General features: G+C 46.2%; 1 protein-coding gene across 5 annotated transcripts in view; it reads right to left on the bottom strand.

Annotated features, from left to right (window-relative positions):
* Nucleotides 1-18,167, bottom strand: part of PHF10 (PHD finger protein 10) — a 963,279-nt gene that overhangs the window by 572,872 nt on the left and 372,240 nt on the right. For all 5 annotated transcript variants that reach the window (XM_085611960.1, XM_085611958.1, XM_085611959.1 and 2 more), the window contains exon 6: nucleotides 8,408-8,557. In XM_085611960.1, coding sequence (XP_085468086.1) covers nucleotides 8,408-8,557 — 150 coding nt within the window. The remainder of the gene's footprint in view (nucleotides 1-8,407; nucleotides 8,558-18,167) is intronic.

Below are 18,167 nucleotides of genomic sequence, written 5' to 3'. Positions count from 1 at the left end.
CAGGTACGTGGTCTACATTCTGGAATGTGCCTGCAAACGCCAGTACATCGGAAGTACTGTCAGGCCACTGAAAGAGCGCATTGGCGAGCACGTCAGAGCCCTGCAACACCAAGACACCAGATATCCCTGCGCTTTTCTCATGGGATCTCACCCATGATAGCGGCACACACACAACAGTCACTATTTTTATTGTGTCTTTCCGCACATTACTCATGTGGTGTCACACATGACAGCGGCACACTCACCACAGTCACTGTACACCGAGTGCTCTGTCTCCCCACTTCTCCACAGGTACACTTTTGGTGATTCCGATATAATAAAAACCCCCATCCATCCCCCTCTTTTCTCTCTCCCCCCCATCCATGTCACCCATGTTTAAACGACTGTCACAAACGGTTTCGCTTGTAACCCTTACCCCATGTCTTGTATCTTCCCCAGCCCTGAAGAGTCACAGGATTACTCCTTGTGACGAAACCTGTGTCGGCTGGTTGTTTAGTTCATTACAGTCGTTGACTCATGATATAAAAAAACCTTTTGCAAAACTAACTCTGGTGTTGACCGCCGCTGTGTTTAAATTGTGAAAAACATTAAGATTAACTCTTAATATCCTCACCACCCGTGCCCAGGACTGTGCGTAGATTTATGAAGCAACCTGCCCAATGGACAAGTAGATATTTAATTAAATTCCACACTCCTGAATGAGCACCAGTGTCAACATTTATTTACTATTTTTTGATGCAGCTGGACCAACAATGAGTTATTCGTTTCATAGAAGGCTCCGTCCTACAAAAAGTATGAACTGGAGAAGTGTCTGACACTGGTAAAGTAATCCTATCCTAAATAAGCAAAATGCTGGTCAGAAAGCAATTGCCTGCATTTTAGTATCAGTGTTATTTTTGACAGGATGAACTACTTCATCTTGCAATACATATATTGGAGAAATAGTATCGTAATAGTAATTGGTGGTTGAAATGTAGGTAAAACGGGCACAGAAAGCACAGTATTTACAGCAGGCTGCTAAATATTATTAAGGTAATGTCTGGGCACAGGATGATTAGGAAGTAACCAGAGCTGAACAGAGATTAGGAGAAGAAGAATTAAGTCATGTAAAGAAAGGATTATATAAAAAGTTCAAACAGTGTGGAGAAAATGTTATGGTGGTGTACACTCCGAATTCCTTCTTTGATAGCTGAACAATGGGATGCAGTAAAACAGTGGAACTCATAATATCACTCCTCCAAGGAAATACTTTTTAATTTTTATTAGGGTTTTATTGAGTAGAAAACACAAAACCACAAATCAGCATCATTAGTTTGTACAAATTGCTGGGACATACCACTGCACCACCATTCAAAGGCCTGTGAAATTTACTATTAAAGAGACAAGCTGGTTTATCTGAAGGTGTTGTGTTGCTTCATTTCTGCATTCACACCTTTGAGATACTTGCTGCCTCTGCAATAGGATGCTCTGATGACTACACAACTGACCATGGTAATGGCATGTGAATAGCAACTGCATGTTATTCTGTCATAGAATTTGGATTCTTGGTACTGACTGATACTGATTTGCACCTCTTCTATCCAAAGGAGGCTTATGTATCAAAGGTATAACTCTCTACTCTTTAAGTATGATCTTTAGGCAAATGTAGTGTCTTTCTCTCTCAGTACAGGTCTTTCTTGGTTGTCCACTGTGAGAAAGTGGCTCTGTATATACTGTTCCTTAACCCCTTCAGTGCCACGCTCTTTCCCCCTCCTGTGCCGGGCGTTGCACTAGTGGGTGGGGTTCATAACGCGATAGTCTCGTCATGGGCACAGCGCAACCGTGCTCCATGACGAGACTATCTAGTCATGGGCACTGAAGAGGTTAATAGGTACAGGGTGTACAGAGTCCACAGTCCCCCAGGGTTTGACAGAGGTTAAAGTTAGATATAACCTTACTCTCTAAAGTGGTAGCTTGGTCGAGCAGTAAGGCAGTATCAGAGGACAGTGTAAAGCATTTATTGTACACACTCAGTCAGCAAATGGTTTCACACACTCAATAACTGAACTCTAGGCCAATGGTTTATATATAAAAAATATATGCTTGTTTTATTTTAGGACCAACACTTGGGTTTAAAATATACTTTCTCAACAGTAGATGTTTCATATAAATACTTTTGTAGTATGCAATAGACTTTAGTAAACAGTTACAAGTGGTTGCAGTAGGCAACTCTATTTTTAAACACAACAATACATTGAGCTCAATGGTAAATTCAGGTTATTTGCAACAGATTACTTTTGGAATTCCAGGACTGGATCCTAGATTCAGTCCTGGGTCAGTTCTCAGAATCAAGTGATGCAAGTCGACTTAAGTACTGTAATGATTTTTAACTAATATTTAGCTATTTTAAAAGTTGACACTTAGAAAATATTTCTGAGAAAACAATCAATGATTCCCTATGGAAGAAAATTCAGGTTACAGGTACAGTATGTTCTCGTTACTTTTGTAATCCAGTACTGGGTACCTAGACTCAGTACTGGGACATTTATCCACAACAGGTAAGTAATTACGTTTTCAGATATTACACGATTTTTGAAGAATATTTAAAGATTGCAGAAATCGACACTTAGAAGAAATTTCACAGAAAAACAGTCAATGGTTTCCTATGGAAGAAAATTGAGTTAAGGGTAAGTACAGTTGTGGGTATTTTTCAGAGTCAGTGCTGGGTACCAAGATCCAGCACTGGGAGCTCACCTAAGAGCAGGTGAGTAAATTCGTTTTTGTCACTCGGCTGATTTTTGGTGAATATTTGAAGATTTGAAAAGTCCACACTTGGAAGAAATTTCAGGAAAAAGCCAGTCAATGTTACCCTATGAGGAAAATAGAGTTTGCGGTTTAAGGGTAAGTACTCGACTGGCAGAGTTGAGGTTCTGGGCACAGACTCAGGGGTCTCCCAGGGTCAGGTAGGTACAGTTTGTTCACCCTCAGCGGCTCTAGGGCGGCCGGGTGCAGAGAGAGTTAGGCCCAATGTTATCTTATGAGGGATAGGGGGGCCTTGTTTGGTGGCTGCTGACTGGCAAGCCACGCGGCTGTGGGAGCTGGGCTCCTGGTCACTTACTCAGGGCAAGTGGGGAAGTAGGTAGGTGTAGAGTTTTCACTGCCAAGGCCACTCGGGCGGCTGGGTGCAGAGGGCTTTTGAGCCGTCGGGCGCTCAATGGATTTCAATAGGAAATCTCCGGTTTAGAAAAAGACTGCAAGCTCGGGGACGAGGACTCTTCAGGTGCCACCACCACTTCGAGAGGTAAGTTGGGTAGTTGGAGGATAGGTAGGTACCCCGGGATTGGGCACAGGGGGCCGTGGGGCGCCGCGTGCAGGGGTGCCTTTAGGTGTCGGGAAATCTTACCCTCTGTTGATCGCGGTTGGGGTGGCACCTTGTTCTGAGGCTGCAGGCTTCTTCAGGAGTGTCGAGGAAGGTCCTTGGGTGCTGGACTCGGGGTCACAGTCGCCGTGGGGTCGTCCTCAGGGTCTTTGTTCACTCCGGCACTGGCCAGGCTCGGCTGGTGCAGAGTGTGCTGGGTTCGCGGTTCCGGGCTGCTGCCAGGGGTTAGTGATAGGCTTCGAGTAGAGCCTCTACTCATGGGAGTCCCAGGGGCTTAGAGCCAAAAGGTAGCCAGGTCCTCCGGGGCTGGTGAGGTCGCTGGCCACAAGAGATGCCGCGCTGGAGCAGGAGCAGGTTCGAGGGTCAACAGGCCGGTAGGGCTGGGGCCAAAGCAGTTGGTGTCTTCCTCTTTTTAGCAGCTGCAGGGCAGGTCTTTGTTCTTCTTGCTCTTCTTGTAGTTTCGAATCTGGAATCTGGGGAAGGAAGGTTCAGGGTGCCCCTAAATACTAGCTTTAGGAGCGTTACAGGTAGGTAGGTGAAGGCCAGGGACCAATGGGTCCCTGTCCTGGGGTGGGTACACCCCCTATCCTGCCTCTCTCCTGTGGGAGGGGGGCAGTAGCCTAGTCCTGATAGGGTAGGGCCTCCCATCTTCAGGATGGCGAGAGCCCGGAGATGTGCTTCACCTCGCCTCCCCCACCTGAGGGGTGGGGTGGGCAGGCTGGCACATCCCCTGTCCTTGTTTGAGGTTTCCGGCCAAGCTTCCCACCAGAGTGGGGGGTTGCAGTGGCCTGGGGAAGCTCACAGAGGCGGCATGCCTTTGAAGCTTCCCTTTGCTCATCCTGGGGGAGAAGATTTATCACCTCGCCCAGGATGTGCATTGTTGCAGGCCCAGGAGAGCAGGGGCTCTCCCACCCAGGGGTCCAGCAACGTGTCTGCTGTGTGGCAGCCTGGGCAGCCTCAGAGCAGACGTGGATTGTAGGTTAGTTGTAAGGGGGCATCTCTAAGATGCCCTCGGGGGGTGCTTGGTACATTAAATTCCACACTGGCATCAGTGTGGGTTTAATGTGCTGAGAAGTTTGATACCAAACTTCCCAGTCTTCAGTGTTGCCATTATGGTGCTGTGGAGTTCGTGTTTGACGAGCTCTCAGCACCATGTACTCTTAAATGGCAGCACTGCACTTAAAGTGCCCAGGAATGGACTAGGGTACTGCAGGGGCACAGGGCTCCTGCTCCTGTGCCCACACCATTGGCATAAGGCACCCAGCCAGAGGGGTGGCTGATATATGCCTTGGCAGTGTAGGTAATGGGCATGGCACACAGAGATGTGTGCCATGTCGACTCTTTATTTTGTCCTGCACCCAGACACCCAGCCTGCAAAGGCAGTGTGTGTGTGTAAGGGTACAGGGCCTCTAAGGGTGGCACAATGAGTGCTGCAGCCCTTAGAGGCCTTCCCTGGTCACAAGGCCCTGGGTACCTAGGGTACCATTTACCAGGGGCTGACATGTGGCCAGGGTTTGCCAATTTGGAGTGTGTGTGTTTTAGGGAAGGAACATAGGCCCTGGGCACCTGATTGGCAGGAGTCCAGGGTACACTCAGTCAAAGTACATTCAGCAATTCAGCAAAAAGTGGGGGCATACCATGCAAGAAAGATGGCACTTTCTCACATCCACAGAAGACTGTCTTTCAGAAACATTGAATGAATCCACAAGAGCATGCCTTGTGAGGGCAAATCGTCAGTCCAAATCAGAATTAAAAGTGAAAAACCATCAGCCAATTCCAGGAATGAGGACAAGGAGAAAAACAAAATAGTAATGCTTAAAATGTTATTGAAAGAAGACGCCAATCACTGAATCCTGCCAGCATAAAGCTTTATCTGCCTTTCCGTAAAGCTATTAAAACATTCCTTTTCCCTCCGCTATAATCTGTTCAGTTGCTACTAGCTGCGCCTATCTGGTTTCAGCGCTGGGACGCCCCTTTGCTGGGGCAGCCGTGAGGTTTATAAATCAGTCTAACATAACATAACATAACAAATTGTGTTGAAATTCATGAAGCAGTTGTGTGCACACGCAGAACCATAGTCCTTCACGGACAGCTCCAAAATATTTATAAATGACTTCTTCTTTTAGAAGCCTATTTCTATCCCTGTCTCCTGGGGCAGAATATTCACAACCAAAAGGGAACATGGAAAGTAAGAAGGATAACGCAGTTAGCAGTGCATTCAGCTAAAGTACTAAAGAAAGAATTACAATGAGCAGGCATCAGATGTGATGGTGTTTGAATCGTTAACATCCTTCACCTGCAAGGGTAGAAACAAGCTTTGTCACTATATAAAGTGTTGAAACAGTGTTAAAAAAAACAACAAGAACTATTAGGAGGGCATGAACAGTTAGCTAAATGATCACACTCGAGTGGATACTAGAATTTTGACTACATGGGCAAAGAATTGATGAGCAAGCTGCTTTTTCATTGAATTATATGACCCACAGAATAAGGATTTATTCCATCAGATTGGATCAACACTGGAAAGAGGGCGGAGAAGAATAACACTTCTACAAGCTATTTGGAAATGTAACCGTGTTCAACAAAAATGTGGTCCATGGTTTAGAATGAGATGCATATTTTGGAGAAAGATGCCCTGCCTATCGACCCATGGTTTTAAAATTTTATGATAGTCCTAGAATTCTCTACACCAATCCTTTAGAGAAGACTGAACAAAAATATGTTCATGGCAGCTAAGAAAGTAACAGTAGCTTAATGGGGTGGATCAATCCCTCCAAGACTGAGAAAGAGAGATATAAAAAATATTAACAATAGATAATGCAATTAGACTAAGGTAATGCACTATATTTTGGTTAACCTGAGTACCTGATAGACAAACTCCAAGTGATCCAGAATACGGCGGCTCATCTCCTGCACAATGTTCCTATGAGATCACTGAATTCTACACATTTACATGCACTCCATTTGCTGCCCATCAGGGACAGAGTCAAAATTAAGGCTTTGTTCAATCCGGCCACTCCTACTTCAGAGCTGGATTTGGCTTTCATAACCCCACTAGACAGCTGAGAACCACCATCAAATGATTGGCTGAGATCCCTAGGATTCAGCACATAAGAGCGGGAGGAAGGTCTAAGAGGAAGGTCTCTAGCGTATCTTGGTGCATCAGACAGGAACCAGCTCCCTTTGGAGCTGCGGATGGTGAGGGAGGTTGCACTGTTTAACAAAAAACTCAAAACCAGATTCTTTGTGCAAATATAAGGTTTTTAATATTCTTATCTTACTGCTCGCGCCGGGACACTCCTTGGAGTAGCTGTTTGCGTTAGAAATTGCATTCATACCTCATAACCCTGTGTATTCATATTAAAATGCATGTGTATGCAATGCAATGAACCCACCAATTATATGGTATGACTACAAGACTCCTGAAGTTAGGGAACCTGTGAGAGTTAGAAAGCTTGGCTTTTCAGCCATGGACAAATCGCTAGCTGATTATTGCCAGAACTATTATGCTAGAGAATAATGAGGGTAGTGGATACTCTGCAACAATGTCTAAAAACCATTTAGGGTTCATTGCCAAAACTAAGTGTGGATGGATTCTATTTTGTTGCTCTTTTTTCATGAATAAGTCAATAAAACTGTTCGAACATTAGAGGTGGTTAAAGATCCCACATGAGGAAGATCTATATAATGCACATGAATATCAATAGAAGTCCCATGCCAGAGAAGAGAGACTGATTTTCACTTTCTGAATGTTCCTTCGATCACGAGATACACTTTGCTTCAATTCTTCCTCAGTAGAAGTGTCCACTGACAAGCTACCACGCATTGGTAGAGCTAAATAAGGGGTTTCAAGCATTTGTGTCAGATAGACTCAAACTGACACATTTGCTGTGAATCAGAAGCTTGTATAGAACATACTAACTATGAAAACTCATCTTTGACAGCCATTTCCAAAAGCAAAGCAAATATTTATTCATAGAAAGATTACACATTTAAAGTCCATCAATATCAACCTATATTTAGGCGCTTGGTTCGGTGTTGATAGAGACTGGTTGAATGAGTTTACGCAGGGAGAGAAGTTGGAGTAGGATCTGTCAGGGTTGGGAACTCGGAGGGGAGGGCTTTAAGTTTGTTTATAATGGTGTCTTGCTTACATAAATTTTAAAACAATATGAAACCCTAAAATCTACTAGATTAGGGAACTTACATCCCTGTAGATCATGGGTACTCACAAATATTTATACATATTTATATATGGTGTGTCCGAGGGCCGCACTGATGCCAGCAGGGTGGCGGTAGGGAGTCTGGGTGGGTCAGGTAATGTGTAAGGAGGGCTAAAAAAAAAAAAAAAAAAAAAAAACGGGCAAGCATTTATTTGCAGGTTAATAAATGGTTGCCTGTTTATTTGACACTTGTTTTCTGAACAAAAAAACAGTAGCTCGTGCTGCTGTTCACCAGGGGGCCGCATGAAAAAGTCAAGAGGGCCACTTCGGGACGTAGTTTGCGTATCACTGCTTTAGATTAAACTATTTTGTTTTTAGTTTTTCTACATTAACTACGTATGCATGAATTTCACAGAACACAGCATAACAAAACACTCTTGGTGAATGTTTTACCACTGCTTATCTTAACGTCTTTCTTTGTAGCCATAAAGCAAGTAGAATTTCCCTGTATTCCGCAAACTATATCCTTGTACGTCTGTCAGGAACCATGAGTTACAAGCAGTAAAATGCATAGTGAGGTTGAGGACAAAGCAAACAAGCATTGGCATAGCCAATAGGTCTCGTCAAAAGCGAGACCTATTGGCTATGCCAAGCGGCCGTGCGGCCCCGAAAGTGATCGCGATCAAACATCAAAGCGGCCGTGAAAGTAATCGCGGTCAAGCGCGTGCGCGTCCGCACACATGCACTGTAGCTCTAGGCTGGCCTGGTAGCACTTTTTCGAGCCCTCTCAAAAAGTCTCGCCAGACCAGCGCTTGGTCAGGCGAGACCTAAAAATGGGGTGAGATGAACAAAACAGTAAGAACTGTAAACAAAAAAGGCATCTTACATGTGTTTGTAAATCAAAATAGGCACGTCTTTCTTCCATTCTCTCTCGATTTAAATTGCTATTAAACTCTGCAGCTTTTTTTGCAGCTTTCTTAATGTATTCTGGAACTTTGCTGGGTTCTACCTTCTGCGTATTCTGGTGTTGCATTTGCTGAAACAAGAAGAACACATACAATTAATAACCAGCCAAATTACAAATGGAAATTATGGTATGGCTTCTATGACAATCACAGAAAAAATGCTTGTGTAGTTAGTGGATTGAGGCAGAGGTAATTCAGAGTTCACAAGATCTTAAACTACAGGATCACAAAAAGATATTTCAGCAGTCGCCTCAACCACAACTTATCATGACATGCTTCATCCTTGGTAACCTCCCACTATAGAGTAGGGTAATACCACTCTAGTTGACTCAACTAAAAAGGGGCGTTCTTAGATATTAATTTCTTTCAGGACAATTGCAGGGATCCAGATATTAGTTTAAAAATGCCAAAGGGTATGCCCAAAAAGAAGTCCTTTTATTTATACGTACCCTTGGTATGTTTTAAGAACAATAACACTTGGTATAAGGGTGAGGAATAATGGTCCACCTAACAACAACATATAACAACCAAATAGTATGCCTGTACCGGTCAATGGTCATCTTCAGGGCTCAAGAACTCCCTGCTTGCATAATGCTTACATCCCATGCAAAAATATGAGGCATACGGGCCTCATACTAGTCTACTGTACTTCAGCATTGATACTCTGTACTCGGCTACAACTGAGCATTGCGGACATCTACAATGTTCAGTTCATCAATTTTGTTGCACTTTACTTTGAGTGGTCAGTGGCCTAAGTGATGTAGTGTGGTAAAGGATTGCTTGGCTAAGCTAATAGCAGACTTAGGCCTGTGATAAGCCATACAAGAAGCTAGGTAATACCTTAACGTATGTCCTAAACAAAGGTTTTCACAAGATTAGCAGTGAGCATGACACACACTGATGGAGTTAAAAGAAACACTTTATTCAACTTGCTCTGATGACCATAAAACCGCTGAGAGCTGAACATCATTGTTTTTTTTTTAACTAAACCTACTTTGGATGATCCTAGTGATTGATTACTTTAATTAGGTCAGTTGTCTGCAGTTTTTTTAAATGTTGCCTTCTCCCAATTTCCTGCTGCCCTGGCAAGAAGCTTGTCTTTATATATGCTGACAGGCCTAGGCAGTCGGCATATAGAAGGTTCGGGCTGGACTGTTCCCATGAGGCACAGGGTCAAGACTGATTTGCATATGGCCAGGTCTAAACTGGGGTGGCATGGTGAGCAAAAGAATGATGGATTTAATCCAGATCTCTACACTGGGGGTGAATGTTTTGATTTGTTCTGCATTCCGTCCATAATGTGTGTCTTTTGAAAAAAGGCTTATGGCAAATCACTTTCTAAAGAAGCACTGATCACTGGTGGAAAAGCGCACAGGAATCCTGAGTTTCATTCTAGGCAGAATACGTCTCCAAGAAAAGGCAGTCTTGGGAACTCCAATGGTAAAAAAAACTGACATAACATGTTTATGCTAGTGGCAAAGAGATCGAGCCAAGGTTTTCCCCATTCCTGTAATAAACCTTGTGGCCCGTCCGGGTGTAGCTGCTGTTTGTGATCTACCAGACGTCAGAGGTTGACTTTGTATGCCCTGGTGTTCAAAAGAGATCACCTCCCGGTGGTGTGCCACCGTGAAAATCCCCTGGTGTTCCATCCACTTCCAGAGGCATAGAGCCTCGTGACACAGAGTCCATGACCTCAACCCTCCCTGCTTTCTGAAGCACTATATGGCAGTGGTGGTGCACCAGCCTCCTTTTGATGAATGTCAGGAAGGCTTCCAAAGCCAAGCGAATGGCCAGCAACTTCAGAAGACCGATGTGGAGCCAGGCCTCTCTGCCAGAGGCGAGATGCCTCTGATCTCCACCTCTCCCTGATGGCCACCCAAAATAGAAGGGATGCATCGGTCACCACTGTTGGCTCTCGGCGGGGTAGGGAGAAAAGTCTGCCACTGACCCAATCGCGGTCCAGCAGCCAGCACTGCAGATCTTTTCCAGTCTCCTCCAAAATCTGGACATAGTCGGGCAGACCCCTGATGTTATGCCCACTGGGTCTTCAGGGCCAACTGTAGAGTCCGTATATGTCACCCAGCATGCTTTACCAGCAGGCCTAGAGCCCCAACAGCTGCAGAGTCATCCTCATTGAGATTCAGGACAGAGTTTAAATGGCACAACCATACCCCAAATGTCCTGAACTCTCCGCTCCAGGAAGAAGCAACTGAGCAGCACCATGTCCAGAACAGCTCAAATGAAAGGGAGCATCTCCAAAGTAGTCTGGGGTTCACTATCAACATGCTGAAGTCACGGTAAGATATTAAGAGATTAACAGCAGTCTGGAGATGGGCGACACCTTCCTGGTGTGAACCCGTTTTCTGCAGCTCGTCATTGGGGTAGGGGAAACTGAAAACTTTGTTCTACAAGGGTGAGCTGCAACCACTGCCATCACTTTCATGAACACCCAAGAGGCACTGTTGAGGCTAAAGGGGAGCACAGCAAACCGAAAATGCTCCTGGTCCACTGTCAGTCACAGGCAACACTAGTGGGCATGCAGGACAGGGATGTGAAAATGAATGTCTTGCAGGTCCAGTGCTACCAGTGAGTCTCCAGGATTAAGGACAGACAAGACCTAAGCCAGGGTGAGCATCTTGCAATTGTCCCTCTGCAGAACGGAACTGAAAAGGTGAGACAAAGGCCTTCGGCACCAGAATGTAGCAGAAATAACAGCTGGTTGCCACTTCTGATGCCAGCACCCTCTCTATGGTCCTCCAATACAAAAGGTAGTACCTGAGCTATGGGGTCACAAAGGGTATGAGTGATCGCCCAAAAGGCAGCTGGCTTTGACGGACCTTATATCTAGGCTGGTGGAGAACATGTGTTTTCCAAAGGTTTTGATGTACTTTGACCCTCTATCTGATGGGGAGATAGAGAAGGCATTTGGTTTGGTCCTGCTTGTGAATACTTGCACCACTAAGTTTTCTAGGGTCATTTTATGCATTAGGTGTGGCACCTTGCTATAGGCCTATTTATCAGCGATCCGTAGCATGGCTTTGCCCATGTTCCTAGATGGATGTCAGTTAGGGCCACATTAAAAGGCATCCTGGGCTCAATAGTGGTCTGTGCGAGTTGAAGGACTTTGATGACAACACTGATTTTCACCTCCATGGTATGCAACTGGCAGTCAAGAACCTCAGTCAGTCTTCGCATCACTACTGAAACAGGGGCACTTTCCTCAGTAGCTGGCCCAGGTGGAGAAACCAGCCGAGTGTCTGGAGAAGGATCCAGTTAACTGGCAACTTGTAGCTCACAATAACAGTTGTCTTCAGTGTATGGTCGAGCAAACCCATTCCCTTCGGCATAGCAGTCATTTTCAGAGTCCTTGTCAAAAACACTGCGAATGCTCTGGGCCCTTCCTTGGGGCAAGGGAAAAGTGTCAGAATCTGATGGGTTACCAAAAGGCTGCGATCCAGTGCAGCTTTGCTTAAAGACAAAGCGGAGTCAGCTCTGAGTCAGAGCACTATCAGTTCCACTTTGTCATCCGGCACTGGCATTGAGGCTCTGGGGTCTAGCATGGGGTGCAGCGCCAAAACTTATTTCAGCATTGAAGCCAGTGAGGGGACCAAAACAGGTGCAGAGGTTCCAGCTGGCTCTCTGGGCCGACCCGCCAGTCAGAAGTCCTCTGGTTCATTTGGACCCAAAGGTATGCCAGAGGGAGCCAACAGCTTGGCTGAAGAGACTCAGCATAGCTTTGTGGAACTTGTGGGCATCTGCTGAGATGTCACTGAAGGACCCAGAACCTCTAGCTGCCCCAGGATGAGAATTGGAATCAGCTCCAATGGAGTTAGAGTTTGGGAGCCAGACAGTGAGGTATGTTTATGATCTTGAGCATTCTACGGTATTCGTAAGTGGTGGGAAGGGGGGGGAGAGCCGGGTTTAAGTTCTTATGCTTTTTAAAAAAAATTTTTTAACGTATCTCATTAGTTCGACCGCAATGAAGATCTGCCATGGGAACGATTCGGGAGAGTGAAAAGGACCTTCCCTTCGACTTGTCACGGCGTGGAGGTTTCTGGTGTTTGGTGACGTACAGCTTCACCTCACGGAGATAGATCGCCTTCAGATTCATCAAGCACAGTCGCTATAGGTCTTGGAGTCATGGGCCGATCTACAGCACCAAAGACAAATCTGGTGGGGATATGTTACAAACACAAGCTTGCGACAGTCCCTACAAGTTTAAACATTGATTTTAGGGTAGTGACATTTTTCCTTCCACACTGGTATTTAAAGATACATTTTGAGAAAGTTGCCTTGTGAAGCGAAGGAGAAAAGGGGTAGCTTCGGATCCACCTCATGTGGAGCAGAAAAAAATAAACTGACATCAGTGAGCTTGGGTAAAGCTAAAGTGCAGCTCTGCACGTCACATTCAGAGCGGAACAACGCCAGTGTGGAGTTGCACAACACCAACTACTGGCACACAGGGGGATTGCTTGAAAATTTTGAGCTCCAGTCCGAAGCCTAAATAATCAAAAAGGTGAGGAATGTTCAGAAATTAAGATTACACAGATATATATTAAGAGCAGTACCAGAAAAAATCCTTGTATGACATCATTCACACTCTATAAACAATTCCTTACTTTTGTCAGATTTTTGCTACCAACCACTAGTTGCTATGCAGTTTTCTAACTTAGATTCTCAAAATATGTTTCTGATTATCATCAATGTTAGTGCCATTACACAGTGACTAGTGGACAATGTTTAATGTAAGCACACAACAGTTGGAGGGCACCTACAGCCTAAGCAAATATATAGTGTCTACGTTGCAAGATTCTTAAGATGATGTTGCCCAGTGAATTGAGCATTCCCAATAATCTGAAGTCTGACTGGGACTCCTAGTTTCCTTTTTTGTCTCGGCTGGCGAGAGCGTCTTTGAATCAATACAGATTCCAAAGCTCTCGGAGGCGGAGTTGAAGCCCCGCTCATCTTCCTCATTGGCTGGTGTCATCTTCTATGCAAAACGCTGGTTTGTGGTTGTAAAGGAGGCTTTTTAGTCCCTCCTTGTTGCAGCCTTGTCTCCGTTTGGCCCCGCCCACCGGGATTCGATCTCTCACTTGCGGCATGATACACACTGCTTCATTAGCTGGGACGCACTATGTTTTCCACACAACGCCAACAGCTTTTTGTTGAAGGGCAGTCAAACAGATATGTGCCTTGTTTACTGTATTTCGGAGCGCGGCGCCCACTTCAGACACACCGCGCTCCATTTACTTATTTTCCTGGAGGACTTGTGGCTGCGCGGTGGGGGGGCGAGTGTGACGTGGCTCCCTCCGTGACTGTATTCCGGGTGAGTTGGGAGTGGCGTGGTGGAAGAGGGCGGCGCAAGGCTCCCCCTACGCTGCTCTTTGCCTGGTGGTAACATGCTGTGAGTAAGCGTGAGTGTATAACTTGAGCGATCGATTTTTGTAACGGGGTCCGTGTCATCCTAATTGTTTGTGATAAAACACTAATCGTGTAGCTTGTGGTGGCTGTTAGTGTTTGTGATGACAGATTGCCATGTAAGTGCGTTTTGATAGGCTGCGTGACACAGTGTATGGTTGTAAGGTGCGTGTTTCAATGTGACGAGAAGAAGCTGTGTGGAGACAGACGGTGTATCACTGCTTAGGCTGTGACAGGCTGTATGCATTGCATTTGGATTGAAGGCTCTGTACATGATTGTCTTGTGTGAGAGGCTGCGTGTCACTGCCGAGCACAGTTAAGGGGTCGGGGATGCGGTTTTGAGGATGTTAGGGGTCTATCTCCTGCGGTGCTCGCGTTACATATTTTGCCCTAACCAACTCACCCACGCCCTCCCTCCCCGCCAAACTCAACACACCGAAAGCAGGTATTATTCTGGGTCTTATTTCTACCTGGGAAGAAGAGCAGTGAATCCAGAGCGGTGCAGACGAACCAGAAGACCGAGCGGTACATGTCTCCTCTGGGGGATGCTCTCCCCGGTGCCCTCTGTTCTTTTAAAGGGTCCCTGTGTGTCAAGCAACCTATAAATCCAGTGTCTGTGTGGGCGCTGGTGGCAGAGGCTGCGTGTGCGGACTGAGTACGGGCACAGCTGCTCCAAGTCCCTGATCCCTGACAGTCATTCTCTGTGATTATCAATAACATCAATGTGTCTCCGATTGATAATGCGACATTCCTTACAATATTCGCAATAACATGCAAATATTACTGGTAAAGAAAGGAATGAAGTTATTATGTACAACTTCCCACATAAACTGTGCTAATAAACACTCGCCGATGCACACACAACAAGATGAGGAGCTGCACGCTCCAGCACCAAACAGAAAGCGCACAGAGATGATGTCAACGGGCAGGAAAGCGCTACACACATTCTGCAATACAGATGGCCGACTAATGTCAGGTTTAAGTGGAAGATGCCAGGACCAGGACGATAAAGTTACACAAATTACTATTTAAACACATCCCAGAGCACCAGTAGCACATGAGAAAGAGTGGACGCTAACGAGAGCCGTGTTCAGTCCAAATATAAACAGAAATGTTGGTTGAACTTTAAAATAAGAGCGCCCGAGAAGAATGATGCTTACCCCAAAGTGTGTTAGAGGCCATTATTGTAGGAAAATAAAACAAATGTCCATTAATTTCAAAGATAACACAGCCATAATATTACCAGAGAATTTAGTTTTCCTGCATCTATGACAAAGTACATATATTCATGCATTCCCCTTTGCCGCCGACAAACACATTCCAAATCAGATGCGAGTCACAGGGGGATTCTGCTGTTAGCAGAGTAAAACAAGCATTGAAAATGCAATAGGTGTCGCTTTTGATTAAGTTAAAGCCATTTGCTTTGCTAATGGTATTGTATAGCAAAGCAAATGGCTTTAACTTAATAAAATGCGAGCCCTATTGCATTTTTAATGCTTGTTTTGTATACTGGCATGGAAACTGCTCTCTCCCAGTTAGGAGGGACTACACCAGTGGCCCCCTATATCACCATGACTGGTCCTAATATTCTCAGTGATTCGGACCTGTAGCAAGGTAAACTTGGATAATGTACTGCACACCTCTTCTTATGTTTCTGCTTTAGCCCCTCAGTTTCCTCTATTCTAAGCTGTATTGGGGAACCAACAGGATTTTCTTTAGGCTTTCCAATTCTTTCATAATACCTCTGCATCAGTCACTACCAAATGTGAGAAAGTTCCCCCTTTCTGCATGGTAGACCCCGCTTTTTGCTAAACTGCTGATGTGCTTTGACTGAGTGTGCCCTGGGCTCCTGTCAATCAGGTGCCCAGTGCCTATGTTCTTTTCCTAAACCTGCATTAAAACCAAAACCCAATTGGCATTCCTGGCCACAGGTCAGCCCCTGGTAAATGGTACCACAGGTACCCAGGGCACTGTAACCATGGAAGACCTTTAAGGGCTGCAGCACTTGTTGTGCCACCCTTAGAGGCCCTGTACCATTACACACACACACACACACACTGCCTTTGCAGGCTGCGTGTCTTGGTGCAGAACAAAGTGAAGAGTCGGCATGGCACACATCCCTGTGTGCCATGCCTAAAACCCACTGTCCTGGCATTGATCACTCACCCCTCTAGCTGGGTGCACTATACCAGTGGTGGGGTTACAGGTGCATGAGCCCTGTACCACTACAGTGTCTGAGTCCATTCTTAGACATTGTAAGTGCAGTGCTGCCATTAAGAGTATACAGTGGGAGTTTGTCATTATGAACTCCACAGCACCATAAGGGCTTCACTGAAAACTGAGAAGTCCGGTATCAAACTTCTCAGCACATTAAACCAACACTGATGCCAGTGTGGGATTGAATGAAAAATCCACACAGAGGGCAACTTAGAGATGCCCCCTGAAAAACGACCTACCACTAGTGTCCAGACTGAGTGGCTGCTTTCAGCTGCCACCACCAGACATGTTTCTGGACCCCTGGGTCGAGAGCCTGCTGCTCTTGGGGGCCTGAAACAATGCACATCCTGGGAAGAGGTGCCAAGCTTCCTCCCCAGGATGGGAAGTGTTCGCGAAGGGGAAGCTTCAAAGGCTTGCCGCCTTTGTGAGCTTCCCCAGGCCACTTGCTGCTTTCAGCAACTGGTCCCGACTGGTTCTGACCCCCACTTTGGGCGGGAGAACCGGCAGGAAAATCAAGTGAGGAAGAGAGTTGTGCCAACTCCACCCCTCAGGTGGGGGAGGCGAGGTGAAGCACAACTCTCAGTCCCTGCCATCTTGCAGATGGGGGGACTCAGCCAACCAGGGTAAGGCTTATGCCCCTCTCCCACTGGAGCATGGCATAATACCCACCCCAGGGAAGGGACCCATTGGTCCCATCCTTTTTACCTACCTGTAACACCCCTAAATCTAGTATTTAGGGGCAAGCCTGAACCTTGCTTCCTGAAATAAGGACCTGCAATAAGAAAAGAAGAAGGAGTACCGAACAGACGTGCTGAAGCTAACTAGAGGACTTGGCCCCAGCCCTACCGGCCTGTCTCCACCTCGAACCTGCTGCTGTAAGATACCAGTGTGTCCTGCAGCTAGCAACCTCGAAAACCCCGGAGACCTGCCTGCCTTCAACTACAAAGACTGCGTCTACCGTGAACACAGGATTTGTTCAAACAACAGTCTCCAGTTCCGCAAGGATGCACGGGTCTGCACCACTCTGCACCCGACCCCCACGGCCCGAGTTCAAGTGGCCGAACACCAAGAGGAGGTCCCCCCGGCGATCCTGACCCAAGATCTGGTGACCCCTGACCTGCCTCAAGTCTCCAGCCGAAGCCTGCAGCCTCAGACCAGAAGGTCCCCCCCAACTGCGACTGGGAGCTGGTAAGATCCGACCCTAAGAGGCACCCCTGCACCCGACGCCCCACGGCCTTGGGTGGCCCAACCGACGGTACCTAACCAACCCCTAAGATCTCAACTTACCTCTCCAAGAGGATGTTGCTCCCAGAAGACCTTCGCCCCGAGCCTGCAGTGCTTTTGCAAACCGGAGACTCCCCATTGACAGCTACTGGGCTTCCGACGCCAAAACAGCACTCTGCACCCGGCCGCCCCAGTGCAGCTAAGGGTGCAACTTTTGTGCTGGCCTAAACCCCCATTTGCCCTGAACTTAAGTCCAGGAGCTTTGCTCCCACAACCCAGTGGCCTGCTTGTCAGCAGCCACCAACTGGAGGCCCCTATTCCCTATCGGATAACATTGGGCTTCAGCACTCTGCAACCGGCCGCCCTAGTGCCGCTGAGGGTGTAACAAGAGTGCATCCTTGACCCTGGGGGACCACCGAGTCTAACCCCAGAATACCAACTCCCACAACAAAGTACTTACCTTTAAACCGATAACACTATTTTCCTCGATAGGATAACATTGACTGTTTTTCTGTGAAAAGTTTCTAAGTGTGGAGTTGGAAAACCTAAAGAAATTCTTTTAAAATTGTACTAACTAACAAAGACGCTTTTACTTACCTGTTTACAGGAAATGTCTCAGTGCAATATCCAGGCATACTGCACTGTGTAAGAAAAGTGATCTAAAAAGTAAGTAGTAGTTTCTTTTCTGTAACTCCAGTTCTGTAGTAGGGGTATCTCTGTTATAGTCATAATCTAGTGAATAGTCCCGCCCATGAGCGTGGACCCCGGAGCAATAAAAATAATCTCTAAAAGGTGACAAATCATGCAGACCTGCATACACCT

The sequence above is a fragment of the Triturus cristatus genome, chromosome 6 (assembly GCF_964204655.1).
Source record: "Triturus cristatus chromosome 6, aTriCri1.1, whole genome shotgun sequence".
NCBI lineage: Eukaryota > Metazoa > Chordata > Amphibia > Caudata > Salamandridae > Triturus > Triturus cristatus.
Note: the sequence above shows the minus strand (reverse complement) of the source record. Positions and strands in the feature narration are given on the sequence as shown.